This window comes from Pongo pygmaeus, chromosome 16 (genome assembly GCF_028885625.2).
Source record: "Pongo pygmaeus isolate AG05252 chromosome 16, NHGRI_mPonPyg2-v2.0_pri, whole genome shotgun sequence".
NCBI lineage: Eukaryota > Metazoa > Chordata > Mammalia > Primates > Hominidae > Pongo > Pongo pygmaeus.
The window spans coordinates 50558718-50577905 of record NC_072389.2 but is presented as its reverse complement, the minus strand read 5'-3'; the positions used below and the strand labels follow the sequence as shown (position 1 = coordinate 50577905).

At 41.2% G+C, this 19188-nt stretch overlaps 1 protein-coding gene across 1 annotated transcript; it reads left to right on the top strand.

Moving 5' to 3' along the window:
* Positions 1–343: 343 nt before the first annotated feature.
* GATM (glycine amidinotransferase) lies at positions 344–19188 on the top strand. The gene is made up of 9 exons (XM_054450707.2): positions 344–1910; positions 3472–3690; positions 10741–10936; positions 12032–12222; positions 13792–13929; positions 14090–14254; positions 15445–15508; positions 16294–16410; positions 18090–19188. Exons 1-9 carry the CDS (start codon positions 1842–1844, stop codon positions 18200–18202), a joined length of 1272 nt encoding a protein of 423 aa, XP_054306682.1. The 5' UTR covers positions 344–1841; the 3' UTR covers positions 18203–19188.

The following is a 19188-nucleotide window of genomic DNA, read 5'->3' as shown; positions in this document are numbered from 1 at the left end:
TCCTTATTGCTAGAGTAGTAACACATTACCTCATATAGCTTCCCCCCCCTCCCCAGATGGAGTCTTGCTCTGTCGCCCAGGCTGGAGTGTAGTGGCTCGATCTCAGCTCAGTAGCCGGGATTACAGGCACCCACCACCATGCCCGGCTTTTTTTTTTTTTTTTTTTTTTTGAGACGGAGTCTAGCTCTGTCGCCCAGGCTGGAGTGCAGTGGCGCCATCTCGGCTCACTGCAAGCTCCGCCTCCCGGGTTCACGCCATTCTCCTGCCTCAGCCTCCCGAGTAGCTGGGACTACAGGCGCCCGCCACCACGCCCGGCTAATTTTTTTTTTTGTATTTTTAGTAGAGACGGGGTTTCACCGTGTTAGCCAGGATGGTCTTGATTTCCTGACCTCGTGATCCGCCCGCCTCGGCCTCCCAAAGTGCTGGGATTACAAGCATGAGCCACCGCGCCTGACCTAGTTTTTGTATTTTTAGTAGACAGGGTTTCATCATGTTGACCAGGATAGTCTCAAACTCCTGACCTCAGGCAATCCGCCAGCCTCGGCCTTCCCAATTGCTGGGATTACAAGCGTGAGCCACTGCACCCGGCCTCATACAGCTCTAATGCCACGCATCGAGTTCTGCATGTACAATCTCTCATTTTGGCCTCTCAGCAACCCCCCCATGTGCTAGGGACAGTAAATTCTATTGTTCTCACTTTGCAGATAAGAAGACTGCAATTCAGGAAGACATATAGTAGTCTATAAGTGATTCAAGACTGGAACTCAGTTATCCCAATTCCCTCTCGGAGGCTCTTTCCACCATGCCATCTGCTCGTCTGGTGCTTTCCATCCATGAACTCTGGAAAACAAGCTTGAGATACCAAAATTAAAAAGACAGCTCATCACAAATGAATAGTTATAATTCTATAAGTACAAAAATGAAATACTCAAATCTCTTGCCGCCTCTCCTGCTAGGAGCATAAATGTTAACCTGAGTTCTCTAGCTTTGCACAAATCCACAGCAATTAAGACTGCACTGTGAGGGAAAATACTTTTCTAAATAAGAATCCTGATCAAGTTGAAACAAAAATTTTAAAACATGAAATGGAAGGAACGAAACTGTCGTCCTCCCTTATTTCTGACCCACACTTGTCGATTTTCATGACGGAATTTCTCAAGCCAGGGGCACATGGCCAAAGACCATGTGAAATGCCAGGTGTTCCAAATAACGACCGACGGGGTAGTGGAAGGAAAGCACTGCCTCCCCGGGGAACAAATGGCCCAATTTCCAGACTTAGTTTTCTGCAGTCTCAAACCCGATGTTGCACTAAGAAACCACCTAATTTTAGGTGGTTTCGTTTACCGAAAAATGAGGTGACTGGTTCAGTGCGCATATGTGAATTTAAGGGTAACACTGTACTCACGCTTTGCATATTTAAATTCTCAAATATTCACTTAATATATGCATAGACCATTGTCACTTCGTCAGAAGTCGCGTCCTGCCCAGTTACGCGAGACTCCAGCGGACTTTCTTGCGGCGCTCGGGTCGGGGTCCGGGTCCGGGCGTGCAACAGAAGCCGTCAGTAACCCCGCTGGCTAAAAAAGGGCAAGCGTCGGATGCCCGAGCCAGCTGCCGCGGCGCTTCCCAACAGTTCCTAATTTGGGGCGCTACGCCGGCCCCACCACCTGTTCCCGGCAGCCAATGGGGCCGCGGGGGGCGGCCGGGGCGGAGCGCGGCTACAAAAGGCCTCGGGCCCTACGCGCCCGCCCACTCCGCTCCGGACGCGCTCTCGGGGAGGCTTGGACCGACGCGGCCCAGGGCCAGGAAGATTCCGCGCGTGGACCAGCCGGGCCAGGGCGATGCTGCGGGTGCGGTGTCTGCGCGGCGGGAGCCGCGGCGCCGAGGCGGTGCACTACATCGGGTCTCGGGTGCGTGCGCCACCGGCCTCGTCTGGCGGCCGCGTGACTCACTCCGTCCTGCGGGCGGCGTGGAGCACTCGCTCGCTCCCTGCCCGGAGCCGCCGCCTTCCCTCGCTTTTCCCCAGCCGGAATTGCACGAGAGTGTCCCTTCTGGTATCCCGGGGAAGCTCAGCTTCAAGAGCCTTTGCAGGCTCCAGGATCTGGGCGGCGTGCCCCAGTCAGGGGGAACTTGCGTTTCGGCCCCACCCCTTGGGGATCCACTTGCTGCTGCGCGTCTGCGGCCTGCTGGCCCACGGCGCAGAGGGCGCCGCCCCCCTCTACCGGAGCTTGGTGCGCTGCACCAAGCTTCCCGCTCGGAGCAAGGGGTTGGGACGACGGAGGCTCCTCTTAGTAAAAGGGTGGCGTTATTGGGGTTCAGTAGCCTGAGTGGGCGTCGAGTTGGGGAGATTTCTGGAAAATGCCTGTGGGGTAGATGGATGGGGAGAAGAGACAAGCAAAGTGGGAATCGGGAACGGGGAGCGAGCGACCAGATTCGCTCCAAGTATAACATGGGATCCCACGTCTGGAGAGGAGTCGGGGCGAGTGCAGCCTGTAAGCAGAGTTTCTAAGCTCCCCGTCCTCGGCTGCCCTGGCAGGAGACCCTCCCATGCTCCTAGTACTGGAATCGCTCCGACATTCTGGCTTCCTCCCAGCAACTGGTTCCTGAACAGCTGTCACTCTCCGTCTTTCTTCTGCCTCCACCCGAGTTCCCCTCCTGCCCACTTCCTAAGGCTTTTAACAGAGCAGGATAGAGATTTGGGGGATTGAGGTTTGCTCAGGGGTTGAGGGACCCTCCCTGCTCTAGATTTTATAGGCCATGCATTTTTAAAAGGCTTTTGAAGTTTTTAGATCTCCTTCTTAGTTTGAATTTACGCCTGAGCTAATCCTGATCTTGGCTAGGGTACTGTGGACCATCTGTAAAATGGAGCAGATGGCAGTTGCTCACTCTCAGAATTGAAGTGCCAAAGAATGCGAAGTGTATGTCAAAGATGAAAAAAATTTGATTTGAAGCTGGTTATTCTTAAAGATAAGGTCCTTTACAAATGTTCCCAACTTTTCGTTTGTAAAAAAATAAATAAAAAGCCTAATATTGGTAACCTATGATACTTAAGGGAAAAGGAGGTTCCGTCCCCAGCTGAGACTGGCGGGAAGTTTTAGAGCAGCTGTCTATGGTTTTCTGAGAGGAGGATTGACCCATCTGCGAAAGAGTTGCGTAAAGCTTGAGTGCAGGAATTGCATTCTGAGATAAAGATGGGGGTGTATGGTCGCTGGGGACATGGTCTTCTGAGGAGTTTTAAAGAGTTACAACAATTAATAGATAAGAAGACAATTTGTAGATAAACAAGAGGGTTAAAAAAATTATCTGTAATCCCACTACCCACCTACACACTATTAACATCTTGGTTTACGCTCTTCTAAAGGGGTTTAAGTGGCAATGTTATGCTGGATTTTTACCCCATCTCCACTTCCTCCTCTCTGCAAGTACTGATAGAACAATGCAATACAATAATCTTTTCTTTGTTCTTGGAAGCTTGGACGAACCTTGACAGGATGGGTGCAGCGAACTTTCCAGAGCACCCAGGCAGCTACGGCTTCCTCCCGGAACTCCTCTGCAGCTGACGACAAGGCCACTGAGCCTCTGCCCAAGGACTGCCCTGTCTCTTCTTACAACGAATGGGACCCCTTAGAGGAAGTGATAGTGGGCAGAGCAGAAAACGCCTGTGTTCCACCGTTCACCATCGAGGTGAAGGTAAAGGAAAGCTATTCACATGTCTGAAAGTGCGTTCCCTCCTCACCTGCTGCTGCTACCCTCTGACTGCTTTCCCTTCAGCTTACTCCCAGACCTCTCAATCCAGTGATTATCTTACTTGACACCTCTGTGGTATTTGACACTATTTACACCAATGATAATTGCTTCCTTCCTGAAGCTCTTCCCTTGGATTCTGAGAGAGCTTTTCTGGGAATAATAGTTCTTTCACTGTCCTCAGATCATCTTCCGTCACAGCCTGTAATGCCAAGGTTGAACAGAAATATTACTTTCAGCCCCCTTCTGTTAGCCATTCTCACAGCTACCGCTCCCACCTCCTCTCTGGTCCGGATCTCTGTATTGAACTCCTTCCAGATCAACGAGTTAAACTCCTTACGGGATATTGCCACAGGACTTCAAACTTGGTACATGTGGAGTTCAGTTGCCAGCCACCTGCTAAAGTGGATCCCTCCTCATTCCTGCCTTTTAATTATTGGCATTCCTATTTAATCAAGCTTACACAAAAGAATCATCTTTGATTTCTCCTTATGTCACGTCCTTTGCATCCATTCTCCAAGGTGTAACAAGGCTTTTGTCAAAATGAATCTTGCCTCATCCCTCTGCTTTGCCTCTCCCTAAAGGTAGGGAGCTCATCTGCTGCCTGGACTATTGCAGTTAACTCCTAACTGGTCACTCCTACTCACTCTTCTCACCAAACCACCTGGCAGCTGCAATCCAAGTGATTTTTTAAAACTCAGATGTGATCATGTTACTCATCCTGCTTCTTTTCCTCCTCTACTTTGCTAGGCGACCCCCCCTACCCCACCACCCCCCGCATTGTTTAGGATAAAGTCCTCATGGTATTCAAGATCCTTCACAATCTGGCTCTTGTCTGCATTTCCAGGATTCCCCATTCCAGTTATCGACTCATCTGTTAGTACAGCAGATTAGCAGGTGTCCATTTCTGGTCAAGTCCTTCTCTCCTCTAATAGTCCACCCTGGTTTTCAGCAGACTTTATAAGACAACCATATAAGGCAGCTAAGCTAGACTACTCACTGTTTCTTCACAAGCCCTGCATCTTTGCCCCTACCTAAGTCTCTTCCACCCATCTTCCTGTGCCCTTTAGTCTGTAGTTTAAACCTACCACAACCTAGCTTCAATGACACCTTTCACAAAGTCTTCCAGGATTTCCCTGGCAACAGGTAATATCTCCCTTTTTAAAAACTCCTAGTGGTGGCCAGGCGCGGTGGCTCACACCTGTAATCCCAACACTTTGGGAGGCTGAGGTGGGTGGATCACGAGGTCAGGAGATCGAGACCATCCTGGCTAACATGGTGAAACCCTGTCTCCACTAAAAATACAAAAATTAGCCAGGCGTGGTGGCGGGTGCCTGTAGTCCCAGCTACTTGGGAGGCTGAGGCAGGAGAATGGCATGAACCCAGGAGGCAGAGGTTGCAGTGAGCCGAGATGGTGCCATTACACTCCAGCCTGAGCAACAGAGCAAGACTCCATCTCAAAAACAAACAAACAAACAAAAACTCCTAGTGGTTTTTATCTGTAACGTTCTTATATCCAGGGCCTCTATGGGCTGGTGTTCAGGTTCTATACTGCATAAGGGTCCCATATCTAAGGGACCACCTTCCACATTGTAGACACAGCCTAGACTCCTATTAATAATGGGTTACAAATGTATCTTTAATGTCCTTAAATTTTTCCTGAATATTTACACTTTTATTTGTAAAGTGGATTGAGGAAAGAAGTTCTGTAACAGCATTGTCGTGGTCTTCAGAAATATTGCCTACCGTGTACCAGGGCTCTAGAGGTATTAATGTAAAAGATCTTCCTTTCTATTTGAAGAGATATGATGTTCACATAGAAACGAAGACCAAGTATCTTATTCCAGTCGACTGACAAGGCAGTTGAAGTGCCAGGAAAGCTAAGGAAAGAGGAATGACCGAGTGCTGGCCAGTTAAGAAGTCCTCTTGAAGAAAATGACTCCTGAGTTAGACTGGGAAGACAGGGAAATAGAAAAACTAATAACTTCTAATTGTTCTGAAACTATCTGTGGTTCTGATATTTGGAATTTGATGAGAAGATTAATTTATACGCCATCCACATGTTTTTAAAAGGCATAGTAGTCTTTTTAAGTCTTTTCTTGAAAAGTCCCATCCCCTAACCATTTTAATTGGGTGAAATTAAAATTTAAATCCAAGCAATAATTTATCCTTCTACTTGTCTTTAAAATGATAGACTTTCATATCATGCGATTTTACAGAATCAGAATTCTCAGACGTAATTTTGAGTTCTTTGTCACTTGATTTATGACTTTAGACTTTGTCATTTCATGGGCTTGTGGAAAAAGTACCATGCTGAAGTCAGGAGCCTGGGATTAATTAGGTGTTTGATAAAAACTTGATAGCTAGTCTTGGTTAATTAGCTATTTGACCTTGTACAAGATTCCACAAATTTCTGGGCCACAGTAAAATGAAGATATTAAGAGTTTTGCTAGTTTGCTATCTACCTAACAGGATTAAGGATTAATCTAAAGGTAAAAAGTTACATGTTAAGTATTTTAAAGGACAAAACAACAACTTATAGTTGTATGGATCCAGTTTGCCAATTACATTCCAAAGGTACTTTGTGGGTGTAATAGTTGTAGATATCAGTAACATTAGCAGTATTGATTTCATTCATTTGTCTGGTTCTTTTTGTTTGTTTATCTTCTTTCTCTTTCTCTCTTTGATTCTAGACAGGAAATAATGGTTATTTCTGTTTCATGCCATGTGCTAAGCCTGGTTTTGAGGGAGAAGAAAGTAAATCTAAGACATGCATGGATCCTAGCAAGCAAGGCCATGCCTCGTAGTAGAGAAGAATGACACCATATATTAATCAGTTTGGGAACAATAAAAGAAAAAAGAAAAAAGAATGTAGTAAACTGTCCATAGTCAATCAGAGCAGAAGATGTTGGAAGATATAAGTACTAGAGAAATTTTAAGGAAAGGAATGTGGAACATAATTGTTAGGAAGCATAATTTTTTAAAGCTCTGTGACTTTTTGTTCTGCAAAATATAGTAAATATTTGCTATCAAATATATATATTTAGATATATATTTTTTTAAGATGGAATCTCGCTGTTTCGCCCAGGCTGGAGTGCAGTGGCGTGATCTCGGCTCACTGCAAGCTCTGCCTCCTGGGTTCATGCCATTCTCCCACCTCAGACACCCAAGTAGCTGGAACTACAGGTGCCCCCCACCAGGCCTGGCTAATTTTTTTTGTATTTTTAGTAGAGATGGGGTTTCACCGTGTTAGCCAGGATGGTCTCGATCTCCTGACCTCGTGATCTGCCCGCCTTGGCCTCCCAAAGTGCTGGGATTGCAGGGGTGAGCCACCGTGCCCAGCCTCAAATAAGTTTTTTGTTTTGCTTTTGTCTTTTTAAAAATAAAGCCCTTGATAAAGGACCTTTTATAAAATACAAGATTAATCAAGATTAGTGTAATATAAGCTTACAGCTGGATAAATACATTTCTGTTGTCATTTCTTAGCCTTCCAAAGACAGTATTTAAAAATTCACTTGGCAAACCGTTGTAAAGGGTTTTAGGCTTTGAAAGAGTATAAAGGTTCAAGGAATGCAGACATACCTTTGCAACAGATTATTAAAAACATCATATGATAAGCATCTAATATAGTGTTCATTATCTTGCAAACAACTTGGTAAATGATTGCTGGCCCATTTAGCAGGGTTATAAAGGAAGTGTAAACAGTTTCTAGCTATCTCTTGTAAAATGTATTGTGCCCTGATCATTTGTACTTTGCCCAACCTTTGCCAGATTATAAACTCTACAAGAAAAAATCACATTTGTTCAAATAACGTTTTTCTCCCAGGAAAGTTTAATTTATCAAGGCAAGCTTCACCCTGCACAAATAGTCACGGAGGATACTTTGGAATGAGTCTGGCAAGACAGCATAACTCTGCATCTGCTGTAACCCAGTGTTAAATTTTCAAAGGCTTCTTGTCCCTAGTGGATTGTAGGAGATGTGCCTGGCATGAGAAGGAGGAAGTGGTGAATGGATGAGTAGTACCAGCATGTATCTGAGAGGAATATAAAGAGTCATTATTATCCTCTTTCTGGTTGCTGTTGCAGAAATTCCTAGGAGTAGAAAACAGTGGAGCGCTTTTATTTTGTTTTTTGAAAGGGTAGCTTGGTCTTTAAAAATGTTTAATGATGATAACATTTTTCATAGGCCAGAAATTCAGCCTGCTGTAGTAAAAGAGCTAATTAATGATTCAGACCCCAGGCGTCAGCAAACTTCATCTTTCTACCAGATAATAAGTAATTTAGGCTTTGCAGACCATCAGTCTCTGCTGCAACTACTCAACTCTCAGCTGTGCCATTGTAGTGCAAAAGCAGCCATAAACAATACGTAAACAAATGAGTGTGCCTGCGTTCCTGTAAAACTTTATTTACAAAAACAAGCAGCAGGCCAAATTTGCCTATGGACCTTTGTTTACCAGCCTCTATTTAAGACTTTCACTGGCATCATTCAGTTTTTCTAAAGACCTGTTTCTTGGCTTATTCCTTATTCACCAAGCTGGGTTCCAGTGTAACTGATGTGAACCTGGATATTGAACTAACGAGATGGGTCCACTTTCGTATATTTAATATTTATCAGACTGAGATAAAAATGGAAGTGGAGACACAAAATCTAGAAAAGGTATTGTCTTTGACATTAAAGAGCTAAACATCTAGACATTTGATCAGTCTTGATGAGTAAAAGCCACTGGGACAATTTGAACTTGTTAAGCAATTCCAGTCTTAAAAGTTTTTGCACATCTAGTTAGAAGTGTTCAAACCATTATAACATGGCCAAGTCCCATTATGTATTAGGGACACTCTTTGAGTAACAGTCAGAGAACTTGAGTTCTAGTCCTGCTTGTCCAGATAGTTAGCAAGCATGTGACCTGCCAGAGCCTCTTTCCTTACATGTGAAATAAGCATATGAGAACTTGCCCTGTTTCTTTGATAGGATTGCTGGGAAACCAAATGAGAATATCCAGCTAAAGTAGACACACTCTGACACACTTGAGCCCATTACCAAGTTTTACAACTTCTTTCTAGCACTTATTGCTATCTGAAATTATCTGATTTATGGTGGAGACCCTCATATCTGACATGATCAGGACTAGTAGTTTGTCAGTTCATTAATTATATAAAACATTTTTAAAATACCTGCTTTAAACATTTTTAAACAAACATTTAAAACATTTTTAAACTTAAAATATATCAATGTACGTTGCTTTGCTGATCTTTTGATGAAGGTTCAAGGCTTTTTCTTACAGTCTGGATTCTCTGATTGGCGTTCTGCTTCATTTAGCTTGAAAAATGGGAAGATGCATCACGTACATTTCTCAATATATTTATGATTGAGCAATTGACTAAGAACTTAGACATTTGGAAAACAATCTGAATGCAGAATCTGTCTAGATTTTTACATTTTTGAAAACCAATATTTTGGCCGGGCACAGTGGCTCACACCTGTAATCCCAGCCCTTTGGGAGGCCGACGCAGGTGGATCACGAGGTCAGGAGATCGAGACCAGCCTGGCCAACATGGTGAAACCCTATCTCTACTAAAAATACAAAAAATTAGCCGGGCATGGTGGCAGGTGCCCATAATCCCAGCTACTCAGGAAGTTGAGGCAGGAGAATCATTTGAACCTGGTGGGAGGCGGAGGTTGCAGTGAGCTGAGATGGCACCATTACACTCCTGCCTGGGCAACAGAGTGAGACTCCATCTCAAAAGCAAAAACAAACAAACAAAACAATATTTAACAGCTGTTGCACCTACCCTATTCAACAATAATTTTTAGCAAACTGATTGAGCCATTTTAAAGCACTCGAATGTTTTCTCTTTGGTTGTCTTTTAAAATACACATAGCCCTGGAAACTTTCTAAATTTTTTTTCGGTTATTAAAAACTTGTGAATTTGCTTATCATATCACTTTCTTGTATGACAAAAAGACTCGAAGAGATGGGAGAGCTGAATGGATTAGAAAAAGAGGTGTGGTTGGTGTGAGGCATATTGACAGGGAATTACGAAAGGCAGATTTGCACTGTCACACAATTTTGGCAAGTGTTAATTCTGTTGAATGGGAAAATCAATAATGGTTTTTTTTTTCCTTTTTCTTTCTTTTTTTTTTTTTTTTTTTTGAGACAGAGTCTCACTTTGTCGCCCAGGCTAGAGTGCAGTGGTGCGATCTCATCTCACTGCAACCTTTGCCTCCTGGGTTCAAGCAATTCTCCTGCCTTGGCCTCTGAAGTAGCTGTGACTACAGGCACGTGCCACTATGCCTAGCTAATTTTTGAATTTTTAGTAGAAATGGGGTTTCACCGTGTTGGCCAGGCTGGTCTTGAACTCCTGACCTCAAGCTATCTGCCTCCTAAAGTGCTGGGATTACAGGCTGAGTAACCATGCCTGGCCAATAATGGGATTTTAAGAGAAATAAAGCATATTTGAAAGTATGTTCCTGATCTTAACGGGGCAAAATATCTTTTTTTTTCCCATCACAGAATATCTTGAGGTGCTATTTTCCAGACAGAATTCTGAGATGCATGGATAGCCCATGGTTTTGGCTTAGTATAAGTGCTTTTATTCTCTTATGCTAGTTTGTGTGTTCTCTTGTTTCATTTTATTGAGGCTCTCTAATAGAAGTGCTATGTCCTGTTTTGTCTGCAAAGCGTGGCAAAAAAACTGGCTAAGAGGATTCCAAGTCTGTCTGAAGGTAAACATGCTGTTACTGGTTGGCCATGAGATCTCAGGCAGAAGGAGCAAAAGACCTCAAAATATCAAGATGTTTTAGAGTTCTTCATTCAACAGATACTGAGTGTCTGCCCAGAGAGCTTATGTGCTCAATGCTAGGGATCAGCACTGAACATGGAGTGGTTGGAGTCTCAATTCCAATACCTTATACAAAGAGCTGTTTACTGCCTATGAACCTATCATGAGCTGTATTTTTCTCCTGTAAGTATTGTGTTTATTTGCTTCTACTTCCAGGCCAACACAAATGAAAAGTACTGGCCATTTTACCAGAAGCATGGAGGGCATTATTTTCCCAAAGATCATTTGAAAAAGGCTGTTGCTGAAATTGAAGAAATGTGCAATATTTTAAAAATGGAAGGAGTGACAGTAAGGAGGCCTGACCCCATTGACTGGTCATTGAAGTATAAAACTCCTGATTTTGAGTCTACGGGTAAGTGATGTCAGATAACTAAACTGCCAGTGTCTGAATTTTCAATTTCTTTCTTAATGTGTAAGGGGAAAGCTCCAAAATTTTTTTTGGAGAGTCCTTTGCTTTGCTAGTTCTTAAAACTTTAAAGATTTATTTAGGAATGGTTTGGTCCATGTTGATACAATTAAGATGTATACATTCTAAACTCCATTCCATCTAGTGGAATCTCCTTGAAATAACAAGTTTTCCTAAACTTTATAGTCATTTCCTTACATAAGAACAGTGGATTCATTTAATTTTCCTCAAGAACAGAAATTAAAAAGAGAATAGAAACATTTCCATTTTATTTTTAACTGACATTGCTGCATGACTGTTCTTGTGCCTTAGGTCACTGTTCTAATTTCTAGTTTTAGATTGATCCTTGGCTCAATTTTTATCTTGTGATACTGATAGTCCTTTAAGAGCTCTGTTTCTGTATAGCAAGACAGGAGCTTACAAATGGTGAAAGCTTGGTGGTTCAAGATCTCTTTGTACAAGGACTTTATTCCTTCACTTTTTTTCTTCTCTTTTTTTTCTGGGCTTCCCCACCACCACACAGAATTCATGTTAACAATCTAGTATGTGTTATTCAAATTTTTTGCCATTTTCATATATATATATATATATATATATAGACACATGTATTTTTAGTAATTTTTTTAACCAAAAAAAGAGGTAATATTATATAGACACTTTTGTTTGTTTGTTTGAGACAGAGTCTCACTCTGTCACCCAGGCTGGAGTGCAGTGGCACGATCTCCGCTCACTGCAGCCTTTGCCTCCTGGTTCAAGTGATTCTCCTGCCTCAGTCTCCCGAGTAGCTAGGATTACAGGCACATGCCACCGTGCCTGGCTAATTGTTTTTGTATTCTTTTAGTAGAGACGGGGCTTGACCATGTTGGCCAGGCTGCTCTTGAACTCCTGACCAGCCCGGTCAGGATCAAGTGATCCGCCCATCTTGGCCTCCCAAAGTGGTGGGATTACAGGCATGAGCCACTGCGCCTGGCCCTATGTAGACCTTTTTTGTCTTGGAAATTAACACTACTGAAGTTGTCATGGAATTTTTTGGTCTGACAGGTTTATACAGTGCAATGCCTCGAGACATCCTGATAGTTGTGGGCAATGAGATTATCGAGGCTCCCATGGCATGGCGTTCACGCTTCTTTGAGTACCGAGCGTACAGGTCAATTATCAAAGACTACTTCCACCGTGGTGCCAAGTGGACAACAGCTCCTAAGCCCACAATGGCTGATGAGCTTTATAACCAGGTGAGTCCCTAATTATAGGCTAGCTTATTACTAACTTTTCTAAATGATCCACAAAGAGTAAGATAGAGATTCTCTGATACCTTGTATATACTATGCATTTTAGAAACCGAAAACATCATCTTATTTTTAAAAAGTGATTATTTTATGATGAATATGATAAGAGTAAATGATCCTATGATAATAATAATAATGGCTAACACTTTTTGGTGCTTACGTTGTTCTGGGTCCTGGGTTAAACCCTTTATTTACATCCTCAATCCTGTTTGTTTTTCACAACAACCCTAATCATACTGTAGTGTCATTCCATTAGAGGGGGAAAAACTTGCCTACAGGTATACCACTGTTCATTAGTGGAACCAGAAAAGTCACTAGACTGAAGTTCACTTCCTTCTTCTAGAAAAAGAACCTGGTCTACAGTTCAAATTCACAGTAAAATGAAATGTATGTCTCTTATTAAATCAGTTACCATTTGATCTTTTATAGAAAAAAATTTAAAAATCAAAATAGCTTCTGGGTTTAAAGACAGAAATACATAATGAATTAGTTTTGCCACTCCCAATCAAATTTGGCAGGGGAAACATGGCATCTCATTTTATGGTATGAGGTAGGCTCGGGACCAAATTCCTTTTCTAAAAGAACAGAATGACTTCATCCTGTTTACTTTCCGTATGGTTCATGGAATATTCTCAGAATCAGTTACTGCCTCTGTATCACTTTTTTTTTTTTTTTTTTTTTTTTGAGATGGAGTCTTGCTCTGTCACCCAGACTGGAGTGCAGTGGCGTGATCTTGGCTCACTGCAGCCTCTGCCTCCTGGGTTCCAGCAATTCTCCTGCCTCAGCCTCCTGGGTAGCTGGGATTACAGCTGCATGCCACCATGCCTGACTAATTTTTGTATTTTTAGTAGAAACGGGGTTTCACCATGTTGGCCAGGCTGTTCTCGAACTCCTGACCTCAGGTGATCCGCCTACCTCGGCCTCCCAAAGTGCTGGGATTACAGGCATGAGCCATCTCACCTGGTGTGTACCATTTTTTTCTAAGTACATAGTGCCCCTTCATCCTCAGGGGATATGTTCCAGACTCTCAGTGGATGCTGATACTGAACTCTATATATTTTGTTTTTTCCTATACATATATACATACCTATGATAAAGTTTAATTTACAAATTAGGCACAGTAAGAGACTAACAACAATAATGAATAATAAAATGGAATGATTATATAAATATACTTTACTAAAAGTTAGGTGAATGTGGTCTCTCTGTTTCTCTCAAAATATCTTAATGTTTTGGGATGACAGTTGACTGCAGGTAACTGAAACCATGGAGAGTGACATCATGGGTAAAGGAGGACTGTTGTATCAGGAAATTACTATAATGCTAGTTTCTTGTTTATTGTTGTTTTGGTTTATTTATCATGGACCCGCTTCTTTTCCAGGCATGTTTTAGTCTAGAACTGAGTAGTAATATTTTGGGAAATGATGTTAAACTAATTTTCTTAGTACTGTATGTCTTATAAATAATTTTCTCATGATCCAATGCATTGTGTGTGTTCATTCTTGTTCCAATTAGGATTATCCCATCCACTCTATAGAAGACAGACACAAATTGGCTGCTCAGGGAAAATTTGTGACAACTGAGTTTGAGCCATGCTTTGATGCTGCTGACTTCATTCGAGCTGGAAGAGATATTTTTGCACAGAGAAGCCAGGTAAATGCAGGCTGCCTCTGAAATTTCACACTATATTATTGTATTCTTTACTTCCAAGTTAAAATATTTTCATCCTAAATTTTTTTCACCTTGAATATTTTTAGTTTTCTAGACATAGAACCAAATATTTATCGATTGTATGTCTTTCTTTTGTTTTCAGGTTACAAACTACTTAGGCATTGAATGGATGCGTAGGCATCTTGCTCCAGACTACAGAGTTCATATCATCTCCTTTAAAGATCCCAATCCCATGCATATTGATGCTACCTTCAACATCATTGGACCTGGTATTGTGCTTTCCAACCCTGACCGACCATGTCACCAGGTAAGAGATTTCTTGGGACTCTGGAAAAGCAACAGAATCTAGTAACTAAAATAATTGCCACTTTTATTTTAAGCACTTCCATGGTTCCTAATGGTTCTAAATGACAGATTCAGCAATACTCAACATTATTATGATCAAACATTGGATTCGTTATGCTTTATTACAAGATGTCCACCATGCAGAAATATACGTAGTTGACACAATAATTAGTATGGGATCATCAGACTTTCGCCGCTTGCTGTTGTCAAAGCCTCAAGTTTGTGCATATGTGTGTATTTTTATCAAACGGTGGTATTATCTCATAACTTGCCGCAGTGGTTCCACAGCAGCGAATTTTGGACAAGATCATCCTTGCATGGCCAGGGCAATACCACTAGGCAATGGATGTCTTCCCTCTACAGTGGGTTAGGCTCCCTTTGGCCAACCCTGCTCTGTAGGGAGAAGCGGAGCCACTGCACTGCAGCTGGTCTATCCCCTTCACCTGCAGCCTCCTACTTTCTGTCCACAGCCCCCTACTTCCAGTTAGGTGATGAGCGATTTTCTGTTACTTGCAAGGCTGCAGTACAACTTTTAAAAACCACTGTTATACTGTGTCACTGTTCGTTTCTGTTTTTTATTTTTAGACCCGATGACCATGACTACTTATTCATTTCATTTTATTATCATTTATTCGTATAGTAAGTGGGTATGTGAACACAGGGACGGCTAAGTTGTAAAAGGTCGCTAAGGACAATATGGTTGTTTGAGAATGCATAGCTAACTACTGTCTTTATACCATGGTCCCAGATACAAAATGATGGGCAAGAAGTAGAAGGACTGCGGGTTTGACATAGTCACATTTTTGTTTTCTTGTAACTAAATAGGAAATTTTTCAATTATTAAAATGAGAATTTCTTAAGGAAAGTATCTTTGGTTTTTTAAGTCTCTGAAACCTGAGAAAAGTATAAGACTATCTTTAAAAGCTGTAACATTTCTGTTACTTTTTAACTTTAATCTGGGGATTTTATGTACATTTTTAATTAGGATTCAGACAAAATCACCCAAATGTTTAGAAATTTTAATTTCTTTATTTTGGAAGCTGAGAAGACAGCTTCTTAAAAAGAATTATTACTGATAAGGGCTATTAGAGACTAAGAATAATAATAGTATATGTAGATTTAACGGTTTTGGGGTTTTTTTTGGTCTTACAGATTGATCTTTTCAAGAAAGCAGGATGGACTATCATTACTCCGCCAACACCAATCATCCCAGATGGTATGTTTACTTTCATACACTGATAAACTAAAATAATTACTTTAGTGACCAAGGATCTTTCTCCTATAGAGAGCAGCCCAAATGTTAGCAGCTTAGAGAATGTGTTTCCTCAGTAAGGTGTGAAGTGGTGCTTGGGACTCTGAGCATCAGAACAAGGCTGGGACTTGTGTTTGCAACTTTTTCTTCCATAGAAAATGAAGTAAGGAGAAGACAGAATAAAACAACATCACATAAAGCAAGATATGACTTTTTTTTTTTTTTTTTTGAGACAATGTCTTGCTCTGTCGCCCAGGCTTGAGTGCAGTTGTGCAGTCACAGCTCACTGCAGCCTCAAGACTCCTGGGCTCAAGTGATCTTTCCACTCCAGCTTCCTAAGTAGCTGGGACTACAAGTGCAGGCCACTATGCCCAACAAGTTGTTTTTGTTTGTTTGTAGAGATGGTGTCTTGCTGTGTTCCCCAGTGAGACACCATCTCTGGGCAATAGTCTCAAACTCCTAGGCTCAAGGAATCCTTCTGCCTCAGCCTCCCAAAGTGCTAGGATTATACCATGCCCAGCCAAGATACGACTTTTAAAAGAAAACAGGGTGAAATTCAAATGTATAATCAGTACAGATTGATCCATACCATTTATAGATAAATTGTTTTAAGATTAAAATAAATGTGTTCACATAGAAAGTGAACTACTGAAAGAATTGAGCTGTCACTTTAATATTCTTCACTTGTAAATCCTTGCTTTAAACAAAAATGATAGCAGACATGGTTTAACAGTTGTTGCTGTTTTTAGATCATCCACTCTGGATGTCATCCAAATGGCTTTCCATGAATGTCTTAATGCTAGATGAAAAACGTGTTATGGTGGATGCCAATGAAGTTCCAATTCAAAAGATGTTTGAAAAGCTGGGTATGTACAACAAATGAAACATGTTGTCATACATGAAAATGTTAAATGAGAAGAACTAAAGAAATGACATGCTAGGTTTGATAAATGGTTTGTCTAATTCAATTTTGATTCCTTTTAGAGGCAACAAGTTATTATTTCACAGAAAGTCAGTATTTTTATTTTCAACACACTTAGCCCCAAAAAGTTGGAGATGCATCCTGAGCTCCTGAGACATCCCCTTAGCGATAAGTTTATAAATCTTATATGACTTAGCCAACCTTTTGGTGCCCATGTGCAGAAAACCACCCCTTTGCAGATGAGCAGATAGCTTGGTCAGCCCTTCTTCAAATAAGAAATCATTGTGGGTCCTTTAAAAGTGTCCTGTCATCACATATTTCAAACGACTCAAAAGGGTATGGATGCAGAAGTGACTTTTATGTGTGATAAGCATAGTTAACAAAGTAGTGAAATGCAAGAAAGTGTGTCAGTAAATCATTCAGTTTTGAACTGAAGAGCCGGACCAGGTTTTACTTAAGTAGGAGTTTACTTATCCTGATATTCAAAATTTAGACCAATGATTCTAGTATTATTGAGAAAAATGTTGAAGGAAAGGATTTTCATATGAGCTATTATAAAGGGGTGTGTGTGTGTATTTTGAGACAGACCTGTGTCGCCCAGGCTGTAGTGCAGTGGCGTGACCTCGCCTTACTGCAACCTACACTTCCTGGATTCAAGCGATTCTCCTGCCACAGCCTCCTGAGTAGCTGGGATTACAGGCATGCACCACCATGCCTGGCTAATTTTGTATTTTTAGTAGAGAAGGGCTTGGCCAGGCTGGTCTCGAACTCCTGACCTCAAGTGATCTGCCCACCTATGCCACCCTTAGCATTGGGATTATGGGTGTGGGCCACCATGCGCGACTAGGGAAGTCTTTCTGAATGGCTCATGCCACCTTCCTCTCCCTGGCTATACCAATGGACCCTTTAGTGACTTTGTAGCCTATCCTCCTCTCAAAATAATTAGCTCCTTGAGGAAGAAGAATAGATTTGCTTTTTAAAACCCCACTATATCTAACGCAACAGATTCTTCCTAAATACCATTGGTTAAATAGGCCATGCACATCATAGCCTTGTCATTACAGATGGTACCAGATTAAACTGATTGTTGGATTTGCTTTGGTACCTGTATAACCATACAAACCCAGATATTAAAACACCAGCTCTGTTCCATTGTTTCCTTATGGTGGCCTGGTGAAGTTAATCCGTATCAGATAAACTCTCCTTATATGTGAATATGTAAAGTCAACTTTTTAGGTCAGCTAAATTTTGCTTTGCCTACTAAATTAACATGGTAAAATTAGAAACAGTCTGACAAAGTAGTTAATGTAGAATTCTAAAAGGCCTTGAGATGTTAGTACTTGACCATTTTGAACATTTGGTAGGTACATCTGCTCAGTCTATTGACTTGTGAATAGTCAATAGAACAAAACTTCAGAGTTCTCTGTTGACTTTTTGGGGAAGATTTTATATTAGCAGATGAAATATAGTTGGTGAAAATAAAATTGGAAGAGAAAAGACTATTCTGGTTGGGTATCCTTAAGGATTAGAACCACAGGACTCCTCCAAGTCTGTAGGCCTACTTTCTCTGTGAGAATCTTCATGTTAGTCCATCTAACTGAGCTAATCTCTCTTTCAATACAGGTATCACTACCATTAAAGTTAACATTCGTAATGCCAATTCCCTGGGAGGAGGCTTCCACTGTTGGACCTGCGATGTCCGGCGCCGAGGCACCCTACAGTCCTACTTGGACTGAACAGGCCTGATGGAGCTTGTGGCTGGCCTCAGATACACCTAAGAAGCTTAGGGGCAAGGTTCATTCTCCTGCTTTAAAAAGTGCATGAACTGTAGTGCTTTAAACAATCATATCCTTAACAGGGGTCATAAGCCTGGTTTGCTTCTATTACTTTTCTTTGACATAAAGAAAATAACTTCTGCTAGGTATTACTTTCTACTCCTAAAGTTATTTACTATTTGGCTTCAAGTATAAAATTTTGGTGAATGTGTACCAAGAAAAAATTAGTCACCTGAGTAACTTGGCCACTAATAATTAACCATCTACCTCTGTTTTTAATTTTCTTTCCAAAAGGCAGCTTGAAATGTTGGTCCTAATCTTAATTTTTTTTCCTCTTCTATAGACTTGAGAATGTTTTTCTCTAAATGAGAGAAAGACTTAGAATGTACACAGATCCTAAATAGAATCAGATAATCTCTTTTTTTCTAAAGAAGAGAAAGACTTAAACATACACAGATCCTAAGTAGAACCAGGTAATTGTCTCTTTTTCTAATAAGGAATTTGGGTAATTTTTAATTTTTTGTTTTTTAAAAAATAACCTAGACTATGCAAAACATCAAAGTGAATTTTCCATGAATGTTTTTAATATTCTCATCTCAACATTGTGATATATGCTACTAAAAACCTTTTCATATACATCTTACTTCATTTCAAGTGAATTATTTTAATCTTTTCCTCTCTTTCCAAAAATTTACAGGAATGTTTAGTGTAATTGGATTTCGCTATCAGTTCCCATCCTTAAGTTTTGATATTCAGTATCTGATAGATACACTGCATCTTTGGTCATCTAAGATTTGTTTACAAATGTGCAAATTATTTAGAGCATAGACTTTATAAGCATTAAAAAAAACTAATGGAGGTAAAACCTAAATGCGATGTGAAATAATTTTAGTGTTGATACTGTATGTGTATTTTTATTCTAATAAACTTTTGTGTTCCAGATTGAA

Bases quoted from the DNA above. Each gene is read 5' to 3' on its own strand.
- GATM (XM_054450707.2), top strand. From the start codon at position 1,842: ATGCTGCGGGTGCGGTGTCTGCGCGGCGGGAGCCGCGGCGCCGAGGCG. The intron at 1,911-3,471 runs GTGCGTGCGCCA...TGTTCTTGGAAG, and splicing joins TGCACTACATCGGGTCTCGG to CTTGGACGAACCTTGACAGG. The intron at 13,930-14,089 runs GTAAATGCAGGC...TTTTGTTTTCAG, and splicing joins TTTTTGCACAGAGAAGCCAG to GTTACAAACTACTTAGGCAT.